We start from the raw sequence: 23,023 nt of genomic DNA, 5'->3' as shown, positions 1-23,023 counted from the left end.
TTGGGGGGGAATAACTACAAAAGCCAGTTTCATAAGAATGGCTGAGAATTTCTTGGTGTAAGGTTTTCTGTGTTTAAGGTTTCAAACGACAAGTGTAGCCTTCATGTAAGATAAAATGCACATTGGATTTAATGTACACAAGTACTTACGCAGCTACTTACCTTTGAAGCAAATACGTGAGCAGGGTTAGATTGAGACAGTTGTGACCCAGTGTCTAAAGCAGGGATTTGAGTGCAGGCCACCCATGCCCAAATCCCAGCACAGCCTTCTGCACTCCTGGGCTGGGACAAGCTGAGCTTTCCTGCTGTCTCACTGTTCCCCCTTTCCCTCTTGGTAATTGGTAGTGATGTTCAGTTTTGAGAACCCAGGTGAACAACCCTGCCAGCATTGCCTCCCATGGGCAACTGCCTTATACTGAGGTAGACCATTGGTCCGTCTAGCTCAGTATTGTCTACTCTGATTGGCAGCAGGTCTCTGGGATTTAAGATAAGGGTCTTTCCCAGCACCACCTGGAAATGCTGGGGATTGAATCTGGGACCTTTTGCATTCAAAGCAGATGCCCTGCCACTGAGTTACAGCCCTTCCCCAATGACGAAAGCTGTTCATTATTTTTTATGTCTACATTTAGGCTATCTTCCCGTTGAAGGTAATTATCTTCTGTATCAAGTTTTGTTTTGCTTATAGCAATTAAATAAGTAAATAAAATGAGTGTGAGCTATGAGAGGCTCAGTCCTGCTAATGGGAACCAGTTTTAAAATATACCTTCCTATGGATACAGGTGATCTGGGAGCTATGTAGCTAAGCAGTTATCAACTTTGCGTTTCTGGGAGTGTAAAGCTCTGAATTACTTAAATCTGTAGTACCGTAGTGCATGTCCTTTCTGAAACACAAAGTACCAGTCTTGAAAGTCAGCTTGCTTAGTTATCTTTATTTCTTTAGCCTCCTGGTGTTAGCAAAAGCTGTTGATCTCTGGGTCTTCTAGCAGAACATGTCAATGAAACATGGTTGTGGCCTTATTCGATGGAAGCTGTTAAGAGCTTGTTTGTAGGGCATTTGCAGGGCATTTGTAGAACTTCCCATGTTCCAGCATTTACTTAGCTCTTTCAGAACCTTCTGTTAATTTCATAGGGTCCATTTCATCGCTGCTTTACAATTCAGCGCTGAGTTTGGACATAGCCCAACATATCAATCTGTAGGCCATGTTGTGGGAGGAATAGGGATATTTGTTGGTGATGGTGTTCAGTCTCTTGTGGAGAGTTTCTTCACATCAAATTTTCAGGTTACAGGCACTGCAGTGCACAAGAGCCCTTTCCATTACTGCTGTCTAGCAAGAAAAACAGCCACTGTTTGATGTTTGGATTTCACAACAATGTTTCCATAGTATTGAGGCTACAGTACTGTAATATTCTCCTTGGTAGTTTTCCAGGATTGGTCCTTCCAGTTCTTTGCCTTGTTAGTTGTTAGAATACACTAATTTTCTCCCTCTCTAAACTCTCTAAAATGTTCACTGTTGTGAAGTGAGTGCATACCTGTGCATGTTAGAAGATTCTATAGTTAGGTTGGCCCTATAAGAAACAGGTTGGGTAATTCATTAGGAAAGCACTAACTTCAGTCCCGGGAGAACTTTTGTGTTTTTTTTTCTGGAATCTCAGCGGTCATCCAAAGTGTGTTAAATTTCCAAAGCAAGAGTACGAACACAGGATCTCGTCACAGTTAAGGTACAAGCAATCTGTGTCAACCAGTCCTGAGTCTGCAGTCTTGCTTAAGAACATAACGAGTGCCTTGCTGGATCAGACTGTAGTCTTTTAGGTTGTTGCTTGATTTTAAATGGCAGTTTGAATATAATTTGATTGATGTTACGAATGTAATTTTATGTTCCTTGGTTTTAATTATATACTTTTAAGTTGATGGTTTAATTATGTTGACTTGCTTCCCAGTTGAGCAAAACGGCAGCATAAAAATCAAATAAATGAATAAACTAGTCAAGCATTCTTTGCAGTCAGCCTATAGTCGGTGAATGATCCTCCAGAAATAGACCAGTGGGCCACGCCTACATTGATCTAATGCACCAAAACGAAAGCATTAAAGCTTTAGGTATTCAGATTTCATATGTAACATACTAGTTCACAGAGGGCCATTTCAGTCTAGCAAACCATAGTATAAATTTGGAGTAGCCAACTTGGTGCTATCCAGACATTTTGGACTATTGATTAGTAGTAGTAGTAGTAGTAATACTATCCTGCTCTTCCTCCCAAATGAGTGCAGGTCAGCAAACACACAAACGATAAACCTCTAAAATACTGAAAAACGATTCTAATACAGATGCAGATTTAGCTTTAATTATGCTGATGTCAATCAAACTTGAAATCTTGAAGATTATACCATTTTATAAACAGTTAATTGTTTTCCTAGCAAGTGGCTTGATTTAGAATGCTACGAAAGCCAGTATAAATTCTTTCCCCAGTTTCATCAGTGCTGCATCATTTTGCAAGGCACACTTGTAGACATGCCTGCAGTGTACTGATTCAGCCACAACTGAAAAGCAAAATTAGTACCATAAATTTTGATCTGCTGTGTTAAGATGAAAAGTGCAATCAAAGTGAGAGCTCTTCTCAGTGAGGAGCAATTGTTCATTTAAAAAAAGACAAATATTGGCTCAACAGAGCCATTTAAAATGAAAGATGTTGGCTCCATCTCAGATATTTATCACCTTAAGGATTATACAGAAGCTGCTGACTTATTCTTGCATCTCATATATGTACATTTATTACAGAATTTGAAATGTTAAAGCTAAAGTCGAGCTATGCCAAGTCCCATTTTGGTAATAGGTTAGGCACGTTCTTAATATTGCCCATTGACACCAACATGGCTTAGTGTTGACTTCTCCTTACGATTGGTTTTATCTTGATACCTAATTCACTGACTGATATCTGAGAGTGCAGTAGATCAGGATGGGGAACCTGTGGCCTTCCAGTTGTTGTTGCACTGCAATTTTCGTTTTCCCTGACAACTGGTCTTGCTGGTTGGGGATGATGAGTCAGGAGCTCAGGAGCCTCAGGTTCTGCCCACCCAATGCTGTAGATAAACTCTGTTGTAGGCTATGTATGTGATAGAGGGGGATCTAATGGTATTACACGGTCTCTTTTTTTTGCTTCTGCATGCTTTGGTTGCCTCAGATTTCTCAGCCTACTGCTCCATTGATTAGAACCTTTTGGGGGGGGATGGGTGGGCGAATAAGACATGGTGTGTTGCCATTCTGCATTATTTTTCTCATGCCCAGCATGAGGTCAAAGAACCTGTGCAGAAGTTTGGGGCAGCTTTAGGGCAGGCCCCTCTTCTCTTGTGGCATGCACTTGTAGCTGAGAAGGAGAAGCTGCAGGGGTGGGGTGGGGTGGGGCGGGGTGGGGCAGCTAGTGTAGTTCCAGGCTGTGCATTTAAAAGCGTTAAGCATTTAATAACAACCTGCCTATTTAAATGTGCATGAATATTATTCTGTCTCTAGGTGAAATTCATTTCTCGTTACTCCTCTCCTAGGTTCAGAGTCTTCTAGTAGTGTAGGGTCATCCACGGGTTCTCTTTCTCACACCCAGCAGCCTCTTCCAGTCACAGCTCTCAGCCAGCCTTCTCATGGCACACCTGCCGTCTATCCAACTGTCAGCACTAGTAGTTCCCTTTCCTTTGACGGTGGCATAAGTGGGCAAGTGGCGCCTCCTAGCAGTAGCTTCTTTTTGCTTCCCTTGGAAGCGGCAGGCATACCACCTGGAAGTATTCTGATCAACCCTCAAACAGGTTGGTATCCAGCCGTGGATGTCTGTGCCTTGTCTCTGTCTCTCTGTCTCTCTCTCTCCTTCCCCCTTCCTTCCTTTTAACAGTAACGTTTAACTTGCCATAATGTGTAAAAGGAAATAAATAAATAGATTATTATCAGTTATTTATTTAATGTATATCCCACCCTTCGTCTGAAGATCGCAAAGATCTTTCTGCCTTTCTCTCCCTACCTTCCCACCCTGATTTCCCCTTCTCCTAATTTTGCAGCAACATGTATTTTAACACCTCTTCAGAGGACTTTGTAAAATTGTAATGTTATATACCTTGATGTACAAACGGTGAGGAATAGTGAAGATTTCTCATCAGATGATGCTCTTCTGCCTTATGAGAAGCTCTTGTATGTACAATATTTTCAAATGGCACATGAGTAAAAAATAATAATAATATGGAATTGACAAGTATAGAGGCTTCAGTTGGTTTATGATCTTAAATGATATTTTTCCTGTTAATACCGTATATACCTAGGTTGGTCTGTAGATAGGAATAAATGTACAGTAGTCCTTTATTGGGCACCTTCAGTTGAGAGGGTTCTGAAGGGGTGTGATACGGTTCTGCTGCTAAAGCTGAACAGTGTCTGAAAGAGAGACCATCTGCAAAGCCTTCACTTTTCCACTTAATCTTCCCACAAAAAAGCCTTGCTTTGATGCCTGCTTTTAAACCCTTTCGTCCTCTTGAGGAGTAAACTATAAAGCAGCATTGTCTCTTGAAAATAGGCAGTGGTTGTGATGGTATGTTTCGTTTTGCTGGTAAATTGCATTTTGCTGAATAATGTGTGTGTTTCATCTCTGTCTTCTAGGTCAGCCATTCATTAATCCAGATGGCACTCCAGTTGTGTATAATCCTCCTATGCCTCAGCAGCCTGTTAGAAACCAAGTGCCTGGACCTCCTCAGCAGCCACCTCCTCCCCTACCACCTCAGCAACAGCCAGCAACCAATCACATCCTTTCACAGGTGCACATGTCAAAATATGCAATGTTTGACCGAGCGTTCTTGGCATCCGATGAGAAGAAAACGGTGGATCGTTGTGGCTATAAGTTAGGGGAAGGTGGTGCTGGCCTATTTATGACTTGAGGGGACAATTTTTTGTTCCAAGCGACCCCGTTTTCTTAAAGCAGTGAGACAACCTGTTGTGGTTACATATGCAATGTGTGTGCCTAAGTTTTTAAGAGCTAAGAATCTTACAAATCCGTCTTGCTTATGTGGTGTGGGACGTCCTTATGAGGCAAGACACACCTATAGATGGAGGAATGCTTATTATTAGAGTTACTGTAGGTAATCTGACTCTTGTGTCAAATTTACTTTTAGTTGCACAATTAATATGGAGGATGTTCTTGATTTTGCATAAATTTATCCCCCCCCCCAAAAGAAGAGAAATACTGCCATTTCCATTTCTTCTTACTCTGTTGTTAACTGTTGTGTGTTCCACTGTTACTTCTTCAGCCTATCCGACCTCTTCAGCCTTCTTCACAGCCTGTTCAATTCTCCACAGTCACTTATCCACCCCCGCTCCTGCCCGTCTCGTCTACCCAGCAATACACTGTGGTATAATACCTTCTACTCACCTCTTCTGTGCATGACTGAATCTTTATAGACCTAGTTTCATGTGTTGGGATGTGCATGTGTAATAAATAATACAAATACTGACTGGCTGTGACATCCAAGGTAAATCAGCCTGGGCCAGAGCACAAAAAAGGGTTCAAGGAAGAAAGTATTCCTGTCCTGAGTTAATTGGAAGTTTACCTGCAAGTTAAAAACAAGCTCTGTGCACAAAAACAATTGCATTACAATTACTCAGCCAAACAGTATTTGTTTGTACCCCTTGAATATTTTTACTTTGTTAGGGCCCTTCCTCCTCACCCCCCACCCCCCGCCTATTTCTTTGACTAATTTCCTAAGGTGTTTTGCTTTCTCTCATCTCCCACTGCAATAAAAAGCTTTCTGCCACCCTTTAATGTTTGATGGGTACCAGAGTTTGCCTTCCCTCTCCATTTTTGAGTGATGCAGCTTAGCTGCATTCCTCAAATTTATTGACATCCAGCTTCCTGATGCAAGGTAAGATTCTCCACATATCAGAGTCCTTCATTGCAGTCTTTTTGATGAATCTGGCAATTTCAGATTCTGTCAGTTTTTGCTTTTTCCGCCTAAAGTTCAGTTCACCCAATTCTGTATCAGTTTGTGTTTTTTTAAAGGACCACATGAATACTTACATGCATTTTCATGCTAATTTCTCCAATACACTAATTATTGTGTTCATTTCCTCCCAGTATATAATTTTTTGTGTGCAGTTTGTTTGGATAACCACATTGCAAAATTTGGAGAAGTGTGAATTTCAAAGGATAAGTTGCACTTTGGTTTGTGTATTGATTCAGGAAGTGTGAATTTGGTTTGTTTGCATTAAAAAGAAACGATGAATTTCTCGTCCATTTCTACTTGGAGAATTATGCATTAACATCAAATCAGATGAATGGGAAAACCCCATTGCATTAGTGGAAGTCCTTGTATGCACTTCTGCTAGTGGCACTAGTTAGCTGAATCCTGCCCTATATATAATATGCACACACACCACTCCCAACATATTTAAAACAAAGTTTGATGAATGGGCAGGTAATTTGTACTGACTACTAAATTATGCTCTTTCGCATAATTGAACTTCTCATACACGAAATATCCAAATCCCCCCCCCCCCCGGTTCCCCAGTTTGTTGCATCTGTATCTGTGGCAAATATTTCCATGGTACAATAGCACCAGAAAGTATTACCAGGCACACTTAACACAGCTTTTACAAACAATAAAGTTTGTGTTTCTTGCTGTAGGTATAAAATTTGTGTTTCATTCCCCATGTTTCTACTTATTGCTGCTAATGAGATGTTACCTTTGTCTTAAAGCTGTCACTTTTAACCTGCTATAAGTAGATATGAGGATACTTCACTATTTCATGTTTAGTTGTGTGTTGTTGTTGTTTTAATCAAACAGTGCTATCTCCTTGTGCATTCGAAAGAGGAATAACTCTTACTGTTTTGCTTATTTCAGCAAGACAACCTAGGATCCCAATTTAGCCATATGAGTCTCTCCCGACAGCCATCTGGGGAAGCTGCTGATCCTCATGCCACCATGTTCCAGTCCACGGTTGTCCTTCAGCCCCCACAGCAATCTGGTTTCATCATAGCAACGGCCCCACCTCCTCCACCAGCCCCACCGCCACCCCCTGGCCAACCTGTTCCTACTCCTAATTACAGTGCATCCAGCCACCCTGTCAACCAGCAAGTTCTTCAGCCACAGGGATATATGCAGCAACCAATGCCACAGGTAGAGAGAGCTTTTTAATACCTACCAATGTCAAAGGTGTAGTTCATATTAACTGCTGATTAAACTGAATCTGGCTTTGTGTAGAGCTTCCTCTTCCTCCCACCCCTTTAATTTATGTGGAAGCAATCTGAACTTCATACTTCAATCACAGAAAGAATTAGAGGACCCTGCAGCTTTGCTGTCAACAAATATTAACATTTTTTTGATTGATTTTAGCAGGATTAGAAGTTGATGCATATTTATTACATATGCATGTCTTCTGTTCTTTAAAAGGACTGTGTGTGCATTACAATAGTTAAAAGAGGTGTTCCACCTCATAGGTGTTCCACTGACATATTTGTAATACAGTATTTTGACCTAAACAATACGTATTTTAAGTGAGACTACAGTGGTACCTCTAGTTACGAACTTAATTTGTTCTGGAGCTCCGTTCTTAACCTGAAACTGTTCTTAACTAGAGGCGTGCTTTTGCTAATGGGGCCTCTTACTGCCGCTGCACCGCCAGCACACGATTTCCGTTCTCATCCTGGGGCAAAGTTCTCAACTCGAGGTAGCTGTTCCAGGTTAGCGGAGTTTGTAACCTGAAGCGTTTGTAACTCAAGGTACCACTGTACTCCTTCTTTTTAAAGCTGTGACAGCATGCCTTAGCCTGTGTCTTGTTTTTGTTGAGACTTCCACAAGAGCCTCCTCTATTTTATGATAATGGATTGTATCCAACTAAGTCATATTCAGAAAAAAAAACCTACTGAAATAAGTGTACTTAAGTTAATCATGCTCATTGTGTCCAACCAGTCATGGCCAAACTTGGCCCTCCAGCTGTTTTGGGACTACAATTCCCATCATCCCTGATCACCGGTCCTGATAGCTAGGGATGATGGGAGTTGTAGTCCCAAAACAGCTGGAGGGCCAAGTTTGGCCATGCCTGATACAACCCAGTACTTCAGTTATCACATCGGCTGACAAAGCATGGAGCCACATTGTGTCTTTCTGCTGTTTTGGATCTACAGCTGGATACAATGAATGCATGTTAAAATTTCACCAAGAGATAATGCTGTTCATCAGCTAAACATTTAAATAACCCCACTCCTCCTGTTTTTCACTAGACTTGCTTTTCTGAGTATGTGTATGTGTATACTTATATGCTTTCTTATTTATCTGCCATCATTTTATGCTGTTGGACTTGACTCAATTATTGAAGCATATAAATGAATCTCCAACATGTTGCTTCCTTTTTAGATGCCAGCCTGTTACTGCGCTCCAGGCCAGTATCCACACTCCAGTCAGCAGTATCGGCCAGTTACTTCTGTTCATTACAACACACAGCAAAACCAGCCACTGCCACAGCCTGCACAGCAGACAGGTTGGTGGTCTCTCCCCCTCTCCACCCCCTACAGCCCAAATGCATGTACTTCTGGACATTTTCAGGTTGCTGTGTGATGCAGGAGGAAATACGGTTTTGTTGTGAAAGCCTGAAAGGTCTGTTACAAATAAAGTAAGGTTTTTGGCTTTGAAGTGCTGATAGAATTCCCATCTGGTGAAAATGCATTCTTTTAAATTGTTTGAGCTGATAAATCCCTAACTGACCGTATTCACAAGAAAAGAGGGTGGGAAGTAAATTATTTGTTTGGAAAACATAACCTTGAACACTCATTCTCTTCAATCTATTTTTGGCAATGTGAAGAACTTCTAACAAAAGTCCAAATTGACATGGATTGATGTTCTCCTCGATTTTCAAGTCTCAAGTTTGTGTTCAATTTATACCGTAACTGTAGCATTGCTCCATAGGTTTTTGCCTTAAACTTGTTCAGAAATTCTTCAGATAAGATATCTCTGATCCTGAGTTATGGCGAACAAGTTTATCTCCCATTGCCCTTGGCTTTTGATGTTTCTCTGGGTCTTGAATTCATCCTCAAAAACATAGAAAACTATAACATTTCGGTGTTGTCTTTTCCGTGTGTTTTCTGCTGTTTTTTGAACCTCGTTTAGTCATAGGCGGTAGTTTTAATACAACGGCACCCTTACTTTTTGCAGATTGAGCTCTATTGTCAAGAAGGTTTGTACTTCAGTGTGGTTTAGTGTTTGTGCATGCATTAATTGTTAAGAAGTACAAAGGGGATTCTACTTTGAGAATTGACAATTGGACTCAGATGCTTTGCTTTATTTTTTTTGAAATTTTGTTTTGCTTGAGAGCCTCTTAGAAACGCTATCTAGAATATGAAGAGGAAGAGTTATGGCTTTTCCCCCACTGGCAACACCTTTGTTCTCAGTGAGCATGTTTTCATTCCCACAGCAGCTAAATAAATGCAGGAAATAAAGGATTGGCTTCTCTTGTGTTTTAATATGTGCCTTAGAAGTACAAGGGCTGTCAAAAATGAGATTGTGGCCTTGATCTAGTCATGTTGATAAGGGTTTTAATAATTTTTAATGCCGCCTTTGAAAACTTTGTGTTTTGAAAAAAGGAATACTTCTTACACCATTGGGTCACAGAGCACCACAATATTACAAGGGCGAGGATGATAAAGAAATCCTAATAGAAAATAATATATTTAATTTTTTTAAAGAATCATCTTTCAAATCTATTATATTTCAGCAATGATTTTGGCACTAATAAAGTGTAATTCTGCAGTAGGTTTAGGGCTACTAGCATTGAATGAAAGTGAATTGTATCATCATATTTGCTTATATTTGCCATTGTACATGGGAATGCAGCCATGTTAAAGCTAGATTTTGTCCATCTTAGCAAGGTTTAAAATGAACCCTCCCTCTTTTTGTGTACACATGCTATTACTTTAATCTTTATTTTTGATCTGAACAAGTTGCCTTGAATCGATACGAAGTTGGGACCTATTGAAATCAATATGAAAAATAGATACAAGCTTTTCATACTGATTTATTGAATTTCAATGGGACTGCAAGTAACTTCTAAGTATAGAGGTTGGCTCTATCCAGTGACTTGGATCCTAATTCTTCCTGCTTCCAGAAACGCCCTGCATTCCACCTTGCATTCTTTAGAAGCCCTGCCCCAAGAAACTTTTGGGGAGGGCACAGGTGGCTATAGGAAGGAAGGAGAGTGCTAGAAATTCCTTAATTTACCTTCCAATCCAAGATACTGCCTCTAATTACATAAGGATAATGTCTCTGACTTGGCTGCCTTTGAGATATTTTAGGGCTCATTAGCCAACCACGTCACACAGTTATTAAAATTATCCTCTGTTTTCTCACCCAAGTTTGCCTTACAATATCATGGTTGCATGATAGTTTGGATCCCAGCCTAAATATTTTCCATCTTGAACAGTATTTCCCACTTCCTGTTTTACAACTCATGCTGGGCAAGACTTCCATGACCAATACATTGTAGATGTAGACATTGCTTAACAGTATGCTCCTGTGGAAGGGGTTTTGCACGTTAGCTAAAGGGCCAGAGCGGATTTGTTTCTGAGGAGTTGTGCCAGTTTATACCCACATTTAGAAGCTTCTGGAACCACCAGTGCTCTGCTGGTAAGTTAGGTCCAAGCTGCTGAAGCTTAGATGTCAAATTAGTTTCAGGATGTTTGAATAATGGCCTGGAAAGTTTCCTGATGTGTGCATGGGAGTTTAAAGATTTCTAGGGCAATAGAAAATAGTATCTATGTAAGTACAAAAAAGGCACAAGTGCTCTGCAAAATGTGAAAGGACTGAAGTGTTTAAGCACATTCTTTTTTAAGTGAAAGCAAGAATAAGCCCATTTGAATGCTACCTGTTGTTCACCACTATCTTCAGTGACCTGTGGGTTTTTTTTAAACTTTGCAGCATTTTTAATATTTTAGATAATTAGTGGAAACAACTTTCAGAATATCTACGTATTTTGTAGTAAATGTATGGTTTTATGTGTGTCTCTGTGGCAAACCAGGCCGTGGTATGTATGATAGATTGTGCAATAGATTGGCTTTATTCATGAGCTGTTGGATTCGGGGCCGTAACACTGTCTGAGAGGGTTACATTTCTCACAGTGAACCGGTCTCTTTTTCAGCTGCTTCCTGGCTTCCTTTTTAAAGGGGTCTCAGGTGTGTCTGTCTTGGATTGTTGCTTTTCTTATCAAGGAGCAAGCACTGTTCTTCCCTTTAAGAAAATAAAGAAAGAAAAGTCAGCAACATCTGTCCTTACCTAGGTGGCACCAGGAAGGTGGTGCTCAGAAACAGACATTGGGCAAGAATGTCTTTGACAGGCTTTTTTTTTTGCCTTTTTCTGGTCTGTTGTGTGTCCTGTGTTTTTTTTGTGTTTTCTCACAATGCTTTGAGGGTTGTACTTCGTTAGTGAAATCTTATGTCTCTTTCTAATTGCATGAGATGCAGATCGTGGTACTATAATCAATTTCGTTATTTAAGGAAGAGATAGTATTGCAGAATGTATTGTCTCGTTCTTTGCAGTTCTCTTGAATTTTGGGAAGCATGAGGTTTTTAACTGCAGTTTGCTAGTGCTGCTGTAAAATACATTTCAGCAGGTGTTGCTTCTTCCCTTTCTTTTTCCTGCTGAGCGCTGTATTTCTTTCATGCCACTTGGTTTTCTGGGGTAGAATAGTGAAGCTAAAAATAGAAAGTGCCTTGAAACCCCATGGGGCAGTGTGTTAGCAGCAATTTATATTGCCCTAGTTCCTCTCTCAGCATGGAAAATTGATTTTTGCTTTGTCTGTGTGAAAGTGCCAGAAGACACTGAATAATTTTCACAGCTACACTGCAGTCCTTGAAAAAAAATGAAGTTGCAGCACTTTTGTAGATTTCCAGGTTTCTATGCCATCATCAGTACCTCAGCCTGGATTCTAGTGCTGCTGGACACAATTTGTTAGGTGCTGAATATATTCAGGCATCTATTTTATTTAAAAACATAGAACTGTTGAGAGGAGAGCATGATAAAACCTCAGTATCTCTTCCCCCCCGAAACAAGATTGGGAGGGAGGTATACTATGTAAACTGTAACTTTGCGACCATGCATATTTAATCTGGCTTGTACACATCTTCTTAGTTTATGTCTTAATAGTAGATGTGCTTTAGCTGCAGTCCCACTCAATTACTTCAGATTATTACTGATTTCACTTTTAAAAGAGATTTCATGCTTTATTTCCTTGATGCATACATATGATCTTAATAAGGAAATAAAGATCCTGCTTTTACAGGATGTAGTTTTGCATAGTACATCCAGTATTTTAGGTACAAGGTAAACCTGCCTTAAGGACAAGAAGTTGGGCAAAATCACCCACTTCTCCGTTCCGAGCTTTTTAATCTTTATCTAGTAATGAACATGATATTTGATAGCCTGTACCTATAAAACAGATGTAGTCCACTCATCAGACTTAACATCTTATACCAGGCTCATTCTTAATCAAATAAATTTGCTGCAGCAAAGATTGTAGAAAAACAAAAACAAGGTGTCATGAATGGGTTCATTACTTTTGGGAGAGCCCTAAGGTTTAGTACTGGATTCAGTGTTTCTGGGATTGTGAATGCACACATGTAAATAATGCAGCATGGCTGTCCAGATGAAACACTTCCATTTTAGAGTTAGGCAGAACCGATTATTGTTAAACAGCAAAGCACCAACAGAGGTGATACATCTTGTTTTCAAAAGCAGGACAGCAAAGTGCAATGGAATGTGACACTTCCCTTGAAACTGAGGACTGGGAAATCGGTGTCTGAAAGTTCAGCACAGCATTCAGCATTTCAAAGCACAAATAGTAGCTTGGCCCCTTCATCTGTTTTCAAAGGAGGAAAAAAATGCCAAACACATTACAGTGCAGCAGCTGAAATGAGGCCTCTCAAGCACTGTGTGCTTTATTTATATGATTTTCCAGGGAGACAGGAAGGCACAATTGTAATGGAGCAATTAGCGAGAATAGCAAAAAGATAGCATTATGTGGCCAGAAAAAAAGAGAAAGGGGCAGCTGATAAAATATGAAGGTGTATATTGCACAATGTATGTCTTAATTTGAGTTTCCAAGGGCTCAGTGTCAGTTTTTTGAAATAAAACATGTTTGAATGTTACAGATACAGTGCTGGGTTTTCACTGGAGAAACATCCCATGCCTTTAAAAGCTATGCTCACCACCCAATGCTTTACACTGTACAGTGGTACCTCAGTTTACAAACACAATTGGTTCCGGAAGTCTGTACTTAACCTGAAGCGTACTTAACCTGAAGCGAACTTTCCCATTGAAAGTAATGGAAAGTGAATTAATCCGTTCCAGACGGGTCCGCGGAGTACTTAAACTGAAAATACTCAAACCAAGGTGTACTTAAACCGAGGTATGACTGTATTAAAAAAAAAAAAAAGCTTGCAAGAATGGTGCATTTTTTTGACATTCCACATGCAAATTATTTTCCACTACAGTAATTGGATGGGAAAGAGAATCTTTTCTATTAACTTACCGTATTCTGTTCACCCAGCAATGGAGCAGTGCTGAATCTTGCCAGCTCCATGCATAGTTTTACTGGGACCAGATACCTTATTCTTTAAATAGAAGAAAAATAGGCACCTGGCGTTGATAAGACTATGTAGGCTCAGTCTTCATTTCTTAAGTAACTCAGAAACTTGAGCCTGTTCTGTTAATTTGTATAAAGGCATTTGGTTTAAGATCTGGTAATATGCTTTTAAGGTGATCTGATAATACCTTGGCCTTTAAGTAGTGAGGTGGTACCTTAGCTTAAGGTCAGTGAGAATTTAGCCCTTGTTCCTGTCCTTTGAACCCCATTGGGAGACTTCCAAACTACCATCTTGTCAGTAAATGGAAAAGATGATAGGAGGGGGAACCTTTTGTTGCAAAATATTCCATGTTTTTTTTTTACTTAGGACTGTTCCAACTCATGAAATAAGTCAGACCTGTGACAAGGTAAACAGACACACACATAACACACACATCTCAGCCTTCAAAAGTAAGATAAATTGTCTGTCTTGCATTGTTGTTCAGTGGGCTTGTTCAACTTGATATGCATGTGTTGCTACTGATTAAAAACAAAATTACTCAAGGAGACAATGAAAAAGGCAAGGAATCAAAGTTCAAAAAGCCAATGCTTTGTATACCTGAATAGAATCTGTCATTTTAGTGAAAATGAAGTACAAACTCATAGTTGCACTGCACTTAAGTAGGCAAAAGTTGCCACATGCCAACTAATTATGATTAGTTGGAGGAACTGTCCAAACAAAACTGCCCCATGTATCTATAGTGCCCTTTAGTTGTTATAACACTGGCATGGGAGTTCATTTTCCTGTGAGTTCAGTCAGTGCTATTGCTATGACATCTGAAAAGGGCCACAATTATACAAGTAGGGCTATTGACATGGGTCCTTACTGCACAGTTGTTGACATATCCTGTGCAGTTATCCATGCCAACCTCATGCTGATCCTTTAAACATTACAACATCTTTGTGGAATAAACCCACAGATTCCTGTACTACAGCTGTAGCATCTAAAGGGAACTGGGGTTTAAATATGTTTCGTTATAACATGTCAAAATGAATAATAATATTTCTGTATTTGCAGGTTACCAAGTTATGCCTAACCAGCAGCAAAACTACCAGGGTTTAGTTGGCGTCCAGCAATCTCAGAACCAAAATATAGTCAGTGGCCAGCCAAACAATATTGGAAATCAGATCCAAGGTGTACTTGTTCCATACCCACCTGTGCCATCTTATCAAGTAAGCTATTGTTTGTTGTCTTCTTCTTATTGATATAATTGATTCTTTTTAAAAACACTGAACCTTTGCCTAGTCAGGACTAAGGGTTGTTGGTCACTTTTGGAACAGGGTTATCACAAATGTATACAAACTTAACTGCCGCAAAATGGTTTGTTGGAGTGAAACATTTTATTTGTAGACTAAAGCTTCACAGTTATTCAGTTTGGATTTTAAACAATGGAGAAATTTTGCTTTCTCTGTTTCCAGAGATCAGCTAAGCCCATTTGCAGAACAATCAAGGTGCCCCAATACAGTATGTCACCTTTTCTTTCTGCATATTAGTTTTGTGTAGCTGACATTCACCTACCACTGTTCCACATCGTTTTCATAGGCATCTTGAAGAGCCAGAGGCACTGGAAAATCCTCTCTGCCATTCCACAGCCTCTGCTCAAGAGTGAGACCTAAGACTTCCTCTGAGCTAAACCACTTCAAATTGTATGTAGGAGCTGTTGGAAAACTAGAACCAGGGAGAATGTTAGGCTCTGGAAGGCCCTGACACCTAGTTTTCTTTGTGAAGGAATTACTTTCATTCATGTGGACCCCTACCTATAATTTGAAGCGTTTCATCCTAGCAATAGGCTTATGCCTCCTTGGCAAGTACTAGGATTCAGGGTATCTGCTGTCTTTCTTGGACCTGTGAAGCTGTTGTCAGGATGGGTATTTATGGACCTTGGTTTACAGCAGGACTGGGGAATGTGTGGCCCTCCATTTGATGTTGGACTCTCTTCTTCCATCAGCCCCAGCTAGCATGGTCATTGCTCTGGGATTATGAGAGGTGTAGTCCAGCAACTTCTGGAGGGTGACTGGTTCCCCGCCCCTTATTTACTGAACAAGTTGTCACAATAAATGTGTCAGTTCTTTTTACTTTTATTTTTTTTAAAAAAACTTTATTAGGTATCCTAACGTACTTCTAATCCTCAGGTTTCAATGGCTCAAGGTTCCCAAGGAATGTCTCAGCAGACATATCAACAGCCAGTTGTTATTCCCAGTCAGTCTAACCAAGGACTATCCACATCGGGAATGCCAGTTTACTACAGTGTCATTCCATCTGGACAACAGAATAATTTAAGGTGAGTTTAAAATTATTATTTTTTAAGAATGGATCATATTATTTGTATGACGCTTTTCCATATTATTCCACAAAAGGTTGTGCTCAAAGTAGACAGAATCCACAAGAAAAAAGGGCAGCAGGAAAAGCAGTTCATTCAAAAACTTCTCGATCTTTAGTAATCTGAACTAATGTATTTACAGCTGCATATTCCTGCATTGCAGGGGGTTAGAGTAGATAATCCTCAGGGTCCCTTCCAACTCTTATGATTCTATGTCTGCTGAAGCTTCAAAAACCATAAACTGCCTTCCTGGGCCATAGATTTATTTTCTCAAATTTCTTATTTTACTCAATGGATCTTAGACTTTACGGCAATATGCTCTGTGCCTTGTTCTTACTCCTCCTTGCAGGAAAAATGCAACAGTGCTTACTTAGGATGCAAAAAGATAATACATTTTCAAACTGTACTTACCCCCCTTTTTCCGGCACAGAAACAGCCTAGCTTTCCCCACACCTTCACAACACATTGGGGAGTTATCAGGATTTTAAATGCCGCTCTTGGCTGTTTGTCTTGCCACTCCTCCTCCTAGTCTTAAGATGTGCTGTTCACCTTTTCAAAAGGTGAGAGAGCAGGAAAACACAGAATTAAAAACAATCCTTTAAAACTAGCAGCAAAGCTGCTTCAAAGATGTGGGTCTGAGTTTGCAGTTTCGAACTGATCATCATTGTGTATAGCTAGCTTCTACTGCAGAGCTGGTTACCTCTGACCTAGATCCCAGACAAGGAATGATACATCTGTATATAACAGGCATAGGCAAACTTGGCCCTCCAGATGTTTTGGGACTACAACTCCCATCATCCCTGACCACTGGTCCTATTAGCTAGGGGTGATGGGAGTTGTAGTCCCAAAGCCTCTGAAGGGCTGAGTTTGCCTATGTCTGGTATATAACATAGTGAGTGCATTTCCTCAGTGTCTCGACTGCTCAAGCTGTCTTAGGTCTCTAGGCAATCCTGGTTTCTTGGAAGGAGTTAATTTGGCAGCAGTCCCAGACAAGTAGGAGAATTACCTATGCTATCTGTTTCACTTATGCCAGTCTGCAGGTGACCTGCTCTAGCTTTTGTAAAATTTAAAATATATTTATTTACAACTCACCTTTTCCCCAGACCGGGACTCAAGGCAGCCAACAGATAAAAACACAAAAACACAGAAAAGGTTAAATACACAGGAAATGTGACATATTCCAGTGAACCTTTGCATCCAACCAAAGTGTGTGTGAGGGGGTTGTGTAACATATGCAGCACCTCGTGCCAGGCTCAAATTTTACTCCTAATTGTAGCGTTTCATTTGCACCATCACAAAGAAGGTTGTGATTTAAACAGTGGGAGCTGACAGCAAGCCGCTTTGTGGTTCAATTGGATTTATTCAAGCATTTAAGAAATACATTGTTGTTCTAATGGCATTCATTTAGTTATTATTACTAGCAGTACTACATGGATGGATGAAACGATCTGATTCTTATTTGAGTGCTAAAAGGCAAACTAAGATGTCTTAAAAGTGCAATCCTGTATGTTTCTACTTGAAGGTAAAAGCCCCACATAGTTCAAAGGGGTTACTCCCAGGGTAGGTATGTATATAGGATTATAGCCCAAGTAGTGTGGTGTATTATTCCATTGGTCCATAAGGTTTATTTTAGTCTGTTACTGGCTCCTGTTGTGTTTGTGGAATCCACGGCCTACCATTTCCTCTCCTGTAGTGATGAAAGACATAATGCAGAACTTCTTTCTACATATCATCCAATGGATTTCTGCATTAAGATGAATTAATCTGTTTTGTCACAAATGAATAAACATGTAATTACTCCCTAATGACAAAACAGTCAAAGTGTTTTAAGCAGTACCTGCAAATGGATACCGAGAGATGACTGTATCCTATGGTTGTACTTCACAAACATGGATAGGCCACTGGGCAGAGAGTAAAGTATAAACACAACATTAGTTTCCCACTTAAGGCCAATTTCTTTCCCTTATCAAGTAAAATGGATGGGTTTCCAAGAATGAAGCAATAGTATCCTGCACAGCTCTTTGGTCATCTGCAGTTATTCTGCAGTAGTACCGCGAAATAGATTTTGAGGTCACCTTGGTGGAGAGTTCTGACTTGGTTTATATTCCCTGCAAAACAACGAAAAAATCTTGCCTGTAGGTTATCTTTGTATCAGTTCTATTTGATATTTAGGGTTCCTTTGATCTTTGAGCGTTGTGCTTTGAAAGCAGCTTTTATTTTTTTAATGTCAGCAATTTGCAGTAATGTGTTGCATTAATGGCAATCTTCAAAGCCTGGTCACCTTTCCAAAAGCCACACCATGAATAATTCACAAGAAGATTAGAGAAACGAGAACAGTCACTAATTTTTTCCCCTATGGCAAGTGTTTCACCCTCTCATCTTAAATTTTATTAGTATAAATTGTAAGTAGGGTTCATTTCCCCCCCTAGAGCTTATAAATCTTTTTAAATTATGAAACGACAAACGAATTGTAAAATGGCAAAAAGGGAAGGAATAACAATGTGCCCAAGCATTCTGTAGGATAACCACCTTACACAGGTTTGACCGCGTTCTTCATCCTGCAGGGGCCAAGGCGGAGGGCTGCAGCTAGCCAGCCCTCTGCCACCTCTTTACCTATTTTGCCAGGATGGCAGGTGTATGAACTAGCAGGGTTGTGTAGCTGTACTTTCTGTAACAAGTAAATTATTTATTTGTTATCCTGTTCAAAATCAGATCGCATGACACAAGTGGCTTTCAGAAATTTCGAATATCCTGGCTGAGGTCTACAGTTAGCATTTAATACACGGTGTTTTCCTTCCTTCCTTCTCTCCCATCCCCACCTCCACCCCCCACCTTCTGCAGCTCATCAGTAACATATCTTCAGCCTCCTGGATCAGAGCAGATACAGTTCCCTAGGACAACCTCGCCCTGCAACTCCCAGCAACTCCAAGGACAACAGTGTGCAGGTGTGAAAAGAGAATCATGACCATTAGGCCCTTTCACTCTCTGATCGTGGGGCTATTTTTGTAAAATAAAAACAACAACCTTATTTGCTTATCAATGGGAATATTTCTTCACATCCTAGTCCAGTTAAATTGCATACAGTGAGCAGTGCATGTACTGGATTCTAAGATTTGTTGAAGTTCTTGAATGGAAACTTGCCTGCCTTCTTATCTCCACACCCCTCCAGGCCCTGTGACCCCTGAGAAGCCTATCAAGAAGGCCAGGGGCACCCTTCCAACCAGTGTGGGATGGCATGCCTCAGGCAGGGGTGGGCCTTCTGCTGGGGAAGTGGAATTCACCAAAATTAGACCTCTTCCTGGCAGCAGCAGCCAATGAAGTGGGCATTGGGGCAGTGATGTCAACTGTCTGCCCTCCTAGCCTAAAATATTTTTGCTGTTCTGGCCTAACTTACTTCACAAGGTTATGGAAAGAATGAACTTGATAATGAACCTTCAGTTCCTTCAAGGAAGGAAAGGAGACAAATGAAATAAGGATCCGGAGGTGCCCAGCATATCCTAGGTTTGGCTTTTGTGTTCAAAGCACACACAAAAAGTTTCTAGTAAATCCTTATAATTTCAGAGAACAATTGGAACTTTGCATTTTGTACTAGGTGTCCTTAATGGAACTGTAAAAATAGGAGGAAAAAGAATAATAGCTTAACAATGTGCTCTGGGTTTCTAAATGTTATTAGTTGGGATTTTGGAGATTTGTTTCTTTATGAGCTATAATTCCCCCCTCTCAGGAAAACTGTTTGCATCAGTTGTTGTGCAGTAGACAGTAGGTTGGAGGGATGCAAAATTGCTTCCAACCTGAAGGAGCGTCTCCACCCCCATCGTTCTGCCCGGACACTGAGGTCCAGTACCGAGGGCCTTCTGACGGTTCCCTCGTTGTGAGAAGCCAAGTTGCAGGGAACCAGGCAGAGGGCCTTCTCGGTGGTGGCGCCTGCCCTGTGGAATGCCCTTCCATCAGATGTCAAAGAGAAAAACAGCTACCAGATTTTTAGAAGACATCTGAAGGCAGTCCTGTTTAGGGAGGCTTTTTAATGTTTAATAGATTATTTTACCTCAGAAGGGCGGGGTATAAATAATAAATTATTATTAGTTGTAGTAGTACAAAAGCCCTGAATTGTGTCTCACCCCATCTTCATCTCTGACATTGGTGGATCACGGAGTGGAGAATTTGCTGATGGCCTTAGCAGGCGGATGGGTTAATGTGGCTGGAAGCTATCTTTACGAAGGTTGGGGTAGCTAGGAACTTAAGCACCCTTCTTTCCCAATTTTGTTTTGTAGCAGTAGCACCACCACCAGGTGGAGGAATGGTTATGATGCAACTCAGTATACCCAACAATCCTCAGCCTCGACCCCATTCACCTCCCCAGTGGAAGCAAAATAAATATTATTGTGACCATCAAAGAGGGCAAAAGTCAACAGATTTTGGCGCTTTGGACAGCTCTACACAGGTATTCCGTTTTGATGTTTTAAAAGGGGGGCATTCATTTCATCATTTTCAGTGTGTAGCAGGCTTTAAAAAATATTTATATACCTAAATATATATATAGTGGAAAGGACTAAGAAAGTTGTACAGATCACCAGTAGAAAATTGCCCTTTTTTTTGTATAATCAGTGGTTCCTGTGTCTTCACCCACCCACACCACAATATTGCCTGGCCTAGTTCTGCAGCAAATGGAACAGCACACTAGTATGGGGCACAGTCTGTCCTTCAAATGGTATCCCCAAAAGGTTTCCTGACTTACATGTCTAGGAAGAGGGGCAGAGTATTGTTTCTTTCCTTGCGTTTAAGCATCTTGCCAGTCACAGAAGTAGTAACAACTTTGTAATGGGCTTGTGATTTTATGCATCATAGCTGCATAACAGAGAATCATCTCTTTATATGAAATGGGAAGATTTCAGAATGCACAAGTTCACAGTTCACTTGCAGTCTATGATATTCACAAGACACCCCCCCACCACCACCAAACAAACTTGAAAGGGTTGTTTTCATCTGTTCTCGCAAACTCAGGCATAATGTTCTCTTTCCTTTTTTGTTTTCTTTTAAAGTTGCAGCATAGTCCACAAATAGGTAGTCCTGTCACCTCTCCAGCCCAGTCGCCAGCGCCAAGTCAGCTGTCAAACATAAAGAACATCCGTCCCACGTTAACACCTCTTCCTCTTGTGCCCCCATTCTCTAGACCTTTTGTTCCTGGACAAGGTAAGAACTTAATTACATTTTTTACTTTATTTTATTCACTTGGAGAGTCAAATTTTAATGTTTCTCCTATGACATGTTCTCAGTTGATTTCCCATGAATTTGGAATTGACTCCATCCTAATTAACTGCTGTCAGTGCAATTTCATTGACTTGGAATATTGATACCATTGCAGTTGTTGAAAAGTCAGAATACTTATTTAGAATTGATTGAGCAATTTGAAACCTAAGTTTCTTTCTATGTCTTCTTCAGGAGATGCCAGATATCCCTTACTTGGTCAGCCATTGCAGTACAATCCTCCAGCTCTGCTACATGGGCATGTAGCAGGTCCACAGGTAGGGAATAGTAGGAAACAGCCCAATAATTTGGATGTCGCTTGTTTGTAAGTCAGGTTCATTTTATAAATGGGAAAGAGAGGTTAGCCGCTTTCCAAAAAAAAGAGGAATTGTTAACGTTAGTAAAAAAGTAGGAGCAGCTATTTTGAAATTAAAAACATGCATAAATGATGCTCCAGTTTGGGGTGGGGATGGGGAGCACCAAGATAATTTCATTACAAATTAGGCTAGACAAAAATGTCCATTGTCAAAATGGGGTGATTTTTAGGTCCACCTGAAATGTTGGATGTGCCCTTAAGACACCAATAATCCAACATAGCACTAAATTCCCCCTCCCCCCATGTTCCCCCTAAATCTGTTCTAGGACTTTCCCAAACCCTCTGGAGCTTATTTGAGGAGGAGAAGGAAGACGTCCCATTGCATAAGCAGAAATCCTTATACTGATGCAACTCATTAGAATATTGCCCTCACCATGTAGTTAACATTGAAACAAACACAGTATTTTTCTTGGACTTTGAAACTGCATAGTGTTACAGAATTCTGTATATGTTTGCCCTCTGTGACCCAAGTTGAAATCCAGGTTAAAGACAGGTTTGGAAGTAGTAATAATCTAGGCTTCACCTAGAACTACTGCCATCTTGCAAAGTGTAAAGGTGCACTAACACTGTGCTGTTTGGATCTTAAAGAGGGTTCATTGACCAATTGCTCCAATGCAATTATTTGAGTTCTTCTGGAGTGCAAGTAGTTTCTGTCAGTGTGAGAGATGTGTCACTTCATGGGTTCAAATGGCACAGCCCTTGCACCTATTGCCAAGTAAAACATTTCAAGAAAAGGAAGCAGTAGTTTACCATTTGCTCCACTTAGATGGATTGTGTCACACCCTCCATCCCTTGTGGGAGGTAAAAATCAACCTCTGATCATTCTTTGTGTGTGTCTGATACCTCTCTCTGGTAGTGTCAGCCTGGAAGCAGACATGGGAACCGAGGAAGAAAGCCAGCCAAAAAGGCTGCTTCAACAGACCTTGGTGCAGGAGAACCAGGTATGTGACTTATTGTAACTTTGATGCAGCTGAACTGCTAGGAAGGTATATTATGCCTGTTACTATTCTATCGCAGCTCTCTAGGTCCAAATGTCACCTGGAGATTGATTCTGAATGTGGTGCAGCAATGGGCAATAGGAGGTGCGATAGGTTACTTGTCCAAAGTGCTTTGCAGCTGTGCTCCGATTGTGCAAGCTACTGCCGTTTCCCTATCACCACAATCACATTCATGATCTTAAGCTGATATTGCATAGTATGCTTTGTACATGTGACCCTCTCTGTGATGAAGAGCCAGAGTATGTTTTTGGTTTTGAAACTTCTGCCATATCTGGAATGTGTGTAAATCTCAATGGACTGCTTTTTTAAAAAACGTACCTGTAATGGAGACAGAGTTTGTGAAAGACTCTTGTAAGAATCACAAAGTGGAGTTTGACATTTCTATTCCAGCAGATTGGTTTTGTGTGTGTGTGTGTTTATGTTTACCTGTAGGGTTCCTCCCATGAGAGGGGAAATCCAA

General features: G+C 40.6%; 2 protein-coding genes across 11 annotated transcripts in view; one reads left to right on the top strand and one right to left on the bottom strand.

Annotated features, from left to right (window-relative positions):
- The window catches only part of LCT (lactase), a 113,664-nt gene that overhangs the window by 46,654 nt on the left and 43,987 nt on the right, over window positions 1-23,023 (bottom strand). The gene's annotated exons all lie outside the window — the stretch shown is intronic.
- R3HDM1 (R3H domain containing 1) overlaps window positions 1-23,023 on the top strand; it is a 46,770-nt gene that overhangs the window by 21,651 nt on the left and 2,096 nt on the right. For 3 of the 10 annotated variants that reach the window (XM_088651989.1, XM_088651979.1, XM_035130460.3), the window contains 12 exons: window positions 3,535-3,789; window positions 4,625-4,779; window positions 5,269-5,370; window positions 6,859-7,134; window positions 8,371-8,494; window positions 14,643-14,797; window positions 15,758-15,906; window positions 18,787-18,890; window positions 20,217-20,386; window positions 20,985-21,135; window positions 21,385-21,467; window positions 22,422-22,506. In XM_088651989.1, coding sequence (XP_088508115.1) covers window positions 3,535-3,789; window positions 4,625-4,779; window positions 5,269-5,370; window positions 6,859-7,134; window positions 8,371-8,494; window positions 14,643-14,797; window positions 15,758-15,906; window positions 18,787-18,890; window positions 20,217-20,386; window positions 20,985-21,135; window positions 21,385-21,467; window positions 22,422-22,506 — 1,809 coding nt within the window. The remainder of the gene's footprint in view (window positions 1-3,534; window positions 3,790-4,624; window positions 4,780-5,268; window positions 5,371-6,858; window positions 7,135-8,370; window positions 8,495-14,642; window positions 14,798-15,757; window positions 15,907-18,786; window positions 18,891-20,216; window positions 20,387-20,984; window positions 21,136-21,384; window positions 21,468-22,421; window positions 22,507-23,023) is intronic. The other 7 variants (XM_035130506.3, XM_088652010.1, XM_035130498.3 and 4 more) reach the window with 3 other exon arrangements.

Source organism: Zootoca vivipara, chromosome 1, assembly GCF_965207765.1.
Source record: "Zootoca vivipara chromosome 1, rZooViv2.hap1.1, whole genome shotgun sequence".
NCBI classification, from domain to species: domain Eukaryota; kingdom Metazoa; phylum Chordata; class Lepidosauria; order Squamata; family Lacertidae; genus Zootoca; species Zootoca vivipara.
The sequence above is the reverse complement of the archived record's forward strand: the minus strand, read 5'-3'. Positions and strand labels throughout refer to the sequence as shown.